Source organism: Misgurnus anguillicaudatus, chromosome 10 (assembly GCF_027580225.2).
Source record: "Misgurnus anguillicaudatus chromosome 10, ASM2758022v2, whole genome shotgun sequence".
Lineage (NCBI taxonomy): Eukaryota > Metazoa > Chordata > Actinopteri > Cypriniformes > Cobitidae > Misgurnus > Misgurnus anguillicaudatus.
In genome coordinates this window covers 38,868,331-38,874,475 of record NC_073346.2, presented here as the reverse complement: position 1 = coordinate 38,874,475, position 6,145 = coordinate 38,868,331, and the positions used below count along the sequence as shown (strand labels likewise).

General features: G+C 34.6%; 1 protein-coding gene across 2 annotated transcripts; it reads left to right on the top strand.

Moving 5' to 3' along the window:
• The first annotated feature begins 795 nt into the window (after positions 1–795).
• On the top strand, positions 796–5,890 carry lim2.5 (lens intrinsic membrane protein 2.5). Of its 2 annotated transcripts, none has more exons than XM_055211338.2 (5): positions 796–1,051; positions 3,515–3,709; positions 4,092–4,241; positions 5,331–5,465; positions 5,546–5,890. In XM_055211338.2, the coding sequence occupies exons 2-5, from the start codon at positions 3,535–3,537 to the stop codon at positions 5,605–5,607; spliced, it is 522 nt and encodes a 173-aa protein (XP_055067313.1). In that variant the 5' UTR covers positions 796–1,051; positions 3,515–3,534; the 3' UTR covers positions 5,608–5,890. The 2 variants fall into 2 exon arrangements, with proteins under 2 accessions (XP_055067313.1, XP_055067312.1); XM_055211337.2 differs by having other exon boundaries at positions 804–1,051; positions 3,524–3,709.
• The last annotated feature ends 255 nt before the right edge of the window (positions 5,891–6,145 follow it).

The following is a 6,145-nucleotide window of genomic DNA, read 5'->3' as shown; positions in this document are numbered from 1 at the left end:
TTTATTAAAAGAAGAAAGTTGCACATTAATTAAAGGCTAAAATTTGCATTAGGTACAGAAATCAAATTAAATGAATCATAACATACAAACGCATGTGTGTCCAGAAAGCTTCTTACTTTGGCGTCTTTTTGCGGATTAAAAGGTTTAAAATCACTTGAAATGTTAACATTTGCAAGCCCTTTTAACACGTGAAATGATAAACTTTCCCTATTTAAATCTGCATATTAATCCGCAATGTCCTTTTCTTCTTTCTCTTTTCGGCAACAGAGGGATACATACTTTTCTGTGACATGGCTTATCATTTATTACAGTTACGCGCACTTGCACACCGGCGCGAATTGTCAATGCACGCTAGGTGCCTATATTGCGCATGAGTCTTTAACGCTATCTAGTTGTCTGCAAATCAGATTTTTTTGTCTTGAATTATTCATTTATTCATTTGTATTCATTCATTCATATTCATTCATTAATATTACTTGTTTAAGTTATTTAATTGTAAAAAAAAAACGATTGGGGGCCCCTTGGTGGCCACGGGGCCCCAAGCGGCTGCTTAGTTCGCTTATGCCTCGGGCCGGCCCTGGTGCATGGACACGTGTATCTGTGTTTAACCATGACACACTAAATCCAAATGTGACCCCGTGCACCAGGACTGAAAGAAAGTGTAAGCTTCAGCATGTTGTATTGACAGCAGCAGTAATGCAAACCTCGGCACATCCACGCTTCCAGAATGACCAATACAACAACAAAAAGAGTCCATGGTCTTATTTTATCCTCCCTTCCCCCTCCAAACCCTGACCGTGGACCCGGTGTGCGACCGTCACGTGTCTACACCACCGACAAGCTCAAGTGCATTTGTTCAGTGGTTTTGTTTTAATAGATTTTGCCACCATCAACAGAAAAGCAGAGAGCATAACTTTTTGGAATTAGGCCTAGCAGGTCCTCTTTGACGTTACGCTCTCTGCGGACTCTCACTTTCTTTCTCTCTCTCTCGCGCTCTTTTCCTTCGGGAAGGTCCAGATTTAAGCAGGTTTAATTTTCTTGAAGACTTCAGGTAAGAATCATTTTGAGCCAAGAGGTTATTGACTGTGATGACTTTTAAAGTTTGTCAGGTTAAAGGTGCCCATTCAGATTTAGCCTGTTTAAAGTGATCATGACGCACATGTTCAATTTTTTTTAAAGTGTAGTCTTCATGTACACCCTTAAAAATAAATGTGCTTAAAGGTTCTTCACAATGATGCTGTAACAACCTTTCAGTCAAAGTTTTTTTTAAAAAAAAATCTTTATCAGACCAAAGAAACTTTTTTGAAACAAAAAAGTTTTTCAGATGTTAAAGGTTCTTTATGGAAACATTCAGCCAAAAATGGTTCTTCTACTATGACATCATGAAGCACCTTTTATTTTTAAGAGTTCATGGTAAGGTCCAAAAATCTGAGGCTGCTTTTGAAATGCTTTTTATGTATGTTTGTTTTTGTTTTTGTCTGTTTGTTTGTTTTTACAAGACAGGATATCAGTTCAACATTTTGGGAGAAATTGTTTTAAATTTCAGAATGTTTTTAGTGTTTTTTTTTTTTGAAGAGATAGTTAACCCATAAATTGATATTCTGTCATCATTTGCTCACATTTGTGTTGTTTAAAACTTGTATTAATTTCTTTATTTTGTTGTACACAAAATAAGATATTTTGATAAGCACACAGTTGACGGTACCTATTGACGTCCATAGTATTTGTTTTTCCCTGTGGAAGTCAACTGTATGCTCACCATCATTTATCAAAATATCTTATTTTGTGAATAAAGAAACTCATACAGAGATGTTCCTCCCAGATTTTTCTGAAAAAGATTTTATTCGATTTTCTTTTGAATTGCTAAGCTGCTATCACTTTATTTTTTATTTTTTACAAAACCAGGTAAAATGCTGTTTTTTTTTAAGCTAGCGTTGTCAAAAAGGGACAAACCCAACTGTTTGGGTTAAATGAAAATATCCAGAAAATATTAATATTTGACATAACAATGGGTTAAAACAACCCAGCATAGATTAAATTACAACCTACACTGAAAAAAATGATTCATTGAATTTAATCAATTTTTTAAGGTAAGTGGTTGCAATCAATTTATTTAAGCTACATTTAAACAAAAGTTTTATATTTTATTTTACTTTACTAATCTTTTTTGTTTAAATGTAGCGTAAATAAATTGATTGCAACCGTTTACCTTAAAAAAATTGATTAAATTCAATGAATCATTTTTTTCAGTGTAACGAGTGGGGTTCGACACCTTTTTGACCTAACGCTGGATTAAAAACCCAGCATTTTTTAAAGTGTAGTTTTAGCTTTTGTGGTAATTGTGTTTTTCCTCTGTTAATATTACATTGTGATTTTGCATTGTGTATTAAACATTTATGCTTAAATGTAGATTTCTAGCATTGCGCTGATAATACTGTAAGTGTTTGCTGCTATTTTTGCTTGTGAAACTCTGATGTGTGTTGCATAGCTTTAAAACACATGCAACTGCATTTATAATGCATACTGTATGTAAAAAACTAACAGTGATTAATAAATGTACAATTTTATGGCAAAATAATAACGTTTTAGATACGCTATGGTTTTCATTTATTATTCTGCATAAATAAAAACACAACAGCACTGAAAAAAATGATTCATTGAATTTAATCCATTCCTTCAAGGCAAGTGGTTGCAATCAACCCATTCAAGCTACACCCAAACAAAAGTTTTATATTTTACTTTACGTTACTAATCTTTTTTGTTTAAATGTAGCTTAAATAAATTGATTGCAACCACTTACCTTAAAAAAATTGATTAAATGCAATGAATCATTTTTTTCAGTGAGGGACCAATCAATATAAATGTTTAGTGATATGTTGGTTACACACTATCAATGTTTAATGGACGACTAACCCTAATTTAGATGCTTAACCCCAATTTAATTAACCCTAACCTTACAAAAAGGTAGCACACTTCAGACTAAAATTTTCTACAATCCATTTGTGCATAGTTGAGAGCAATTGCGACACTGTAAAAAATACTTTCCTGCCTTAAAATATTTTGTTAAATCAACTCAGATTTACAAGTCATGTCAACAGAGATGAGTTGTCACAACATATAAAATTAAGTTGACTTTTCTCAACTATATTTTTTAAGCTATAAAATCTTACCTGTAGCTATAACAACTCATCTCTAGTCAAGATAAAACATAAGTAAGTTGAAATGACTTGTAAATCTGACTTGATTCAACAAAAAGTTTAAGGCACCAAAGTATTTTTACAGTGTATGTACACTGTCAGAAAAAATGGTCAAAAATTTTCTCTAGCTGTCACGGGGGCAGTGCCCTTTAAAGAAGTCCTACATTTAAGTACAGCTATGTATACATTTGGTACCCATATGCCCTTTTGAGGTACTATGATGAACTTTTTACTGTAGTTACAAAAGTGCACTTTTACTTTTTGAAAGTGTAGACCAGTGTGTCTAATTCACATAATCATTTATCTAATGTGTGTAGTGTGTTTAGTTTTTGTCAGGATGTACAGTTTCATGGGAGGGGGTTTGTTCTGTGCCATCGTGGGCAACATCCTGCTGGTGGTTTCCACGGCGACGGACTACTGGATGCAGTACAGGCTGTCCGGCAGCTTCGCTCATCAGGGCCTGTGGCGTTACTGCATGTCCGGCAAATGCTACACGCAGACCGACAGCATCGGTGAGTCTGACGCATCATGTCTATCGTTACATATATGACTTCTCAAGTGTCTGAGTGACACAATAGTGTTATGTCAGAAAAGTAAGTTTAATCATTGTGTATGTAACTTTAAAATATATACATTAGTAATGTAAAACACCATTCAAGATTTTTCTCCACATTTGCATAACACATAACTTTTCCAGTGGTTTGTAATGTGTTGGGTGATGAAGTCTGGCTAAATTAGGGTTAAGCTGGATTCTTGTAAAATAAAGTCTGGAACCTTCTGGGACCTTATATCCTATAAATGTTATATTAAGGTTTATTTCACTGTTATAGTCATATTGAAAACAGGTGTCCATGTATTTTTGGTCACCCATTGTAATTTCCTTTTTGGTTTCAGCTTACTGGAACGCAACCCGAGCCTTTATGATCCTGTCTGCCTTGTCGTGTTTTTCGGGAATCATCGCAGGAATTCTGTCCTTTGCTCATTTTTCTGCCTTTGAGAAGTTTAACCGTTCCTTTGCAGCAGGAATCATGTTTTTTGTTTCCAGTAAGTCTTTTCATCTTCAAGTCATATGCTTATGTTTGCCCTTTACAGGAATCTGATAGCAAACCCAAGTCACTTGCATGTTGTGGTCAGACATGTATATTTTGGTTTGTTCTCTTCCAATAGAGGTTTATGCAAATCTCAAAACTCTTTGACATTTGTTCATTTTGAATTTATTTTAAATCTGGTTATGCAACTGTCTAGTTTCTTTTTAATCTCATCACAACCTCACACCTTTCTTGGTGAAGACAATATGACCTGTCAAGACTTCTTTATGACCTCTAATACTGCTGAGTTTATCTTAAGACACTTCGATCTGTTTCAAAACATGAGAGAATACTCTTTTATAAAATATGAATATCATAATGTTAGTCTTCATGGCGTTGCTTTCGGTTTCTATGTATAGATGAAACTAAAGTTAGTGTATGGGCAGTGGCGGCTCATGACTGCTCTTCTGAGGGGTGCAAATTCAAAATATGTGTTCGAGTGTCATGTGTGTTGCTCGTGTTTTCAAAATGTGAGTTTGTTGCATCGTGTGAACCATGTGCATCACGTGTTTTGTCGAAGTAAGCGTCTGCTGCACACGCGTCAAAACCGTTTATGATAAAAGAGACGCTCACGTTTACAAAATACTCGCAAGATACTCCCTTAACAGTAAACTCTGATTACGCATGAGTTTATCTGGCAAACACGAGCATCTCTTTTATCATAAACCCTTTAGACGCATCTGCAGCATGCATTTTTTTACAGGACACGTGATGCACATAGGTTCACTCGACGTGCCGAACACATATTTTGAAATTACGAAGCACACACATGATGGGCTACATACATGTTGTGACAAACCTTCGCACCATGCACCCTCGAAAAAAGAAGTCACTGGCCGCCACTGTGTATGGGTATGAATTTCATTATTATTATTATTTCAGAGATGTGGTGACTCTTACATTTACTTTTTATAGTTTATTTATTTATAGTTAATCTTATTATCTAATCATTCATTTTTTTACATATTAAGCACTGCTACAAATATGATGAATAACAATCACAGCACAAAAGTTCTCATTCATTTCTTATGTATTTGTCTTCAAGCACTTTTTGTTCTTCTTGCTATGGCCATCTACACCGGTGTGACCGTGAATTTCCTAGGAAAGCGTTTTGGTGATTGGCGTTTCTCCTGGTCCTACATACTGGGCTGGGTCTCTTTGCTCATGACTTTTTTTGCAGGTCAGTAAGGATTATATATAAACATTAAATGTTCAAATAGATTTTTATGAGTCTGACACAAATGTGTTTTGTTTTTGCAGGTATATTTTACATGTGTGCCTTCAGGATGCATGAATGCAGAAGAGTGGCCGGCCCTCGCTAGACCGAAATAAAGCATTAACTTTATATCAAGCCAATGCCAATCTCATCCTGATTTAAATTTGAACGTAAATGAAGCAAGTAGTCTACATAATAAAATATTTATCCTTCAGCCTCTGCTGCTTCCCCACATGATGTTACAGCATTACTTTAATCTCTTTAATCTCTATACAAATTTTCCCCTGATGCACATTTAAAATGCAAATTATAATCCATAGTCAAAACTGAACAATATTTCATGCACAGACGCAAAATCTTAAATAAAATTTCACAGTGTTTTCTTGTCATTTTGTTTGTTGTTATTATTTGATATAAAAAAACTAAGATTATTACAAGGCAATTGTTAAATGCTTTCTTATTTATATGTTGCTTTGGATAATGATGCATCTGATGAATTAATGAATGGAATGGAATGAACTTTAGCACAAGATTAGAAAACATTATATTGCTAAGAGGCTAAACTTGCAATCCTGGTAAATCTTAAGGAAAAGCAATGAATATTGTCATATAGTAAAAGCACAGACCATCATCTGTTTTAGACA

What these genes read in the sequence shown, in the direction of transcription:
- lim2.5 (XM_055211338.2), top strand. Translation starts at nt 3,535, where the DNA reads ATGTACAGTTTCATGGGAGGGGGTTTGTTCTGTGCCATCGTGGGCAAC. An exon ending in AATCATGTTTTTTGTTTCCA is followed by an intron (nt 4,242 to 5,330) that starts GTAAGTCTTTTC and finishes TTTGTCTTCAAG; the next exon opens with CACTTTTTGTTCTTCTTGCT. An exon ending in GCTCATGACTTTTTTTGCAG is followed by an intron (nt 5,466 to 5,545) that starts GTCAGTAAGGAT and finishes TTGTTTTTGCAG; the next exon opens with GTATATTTTACATGTGTGCC.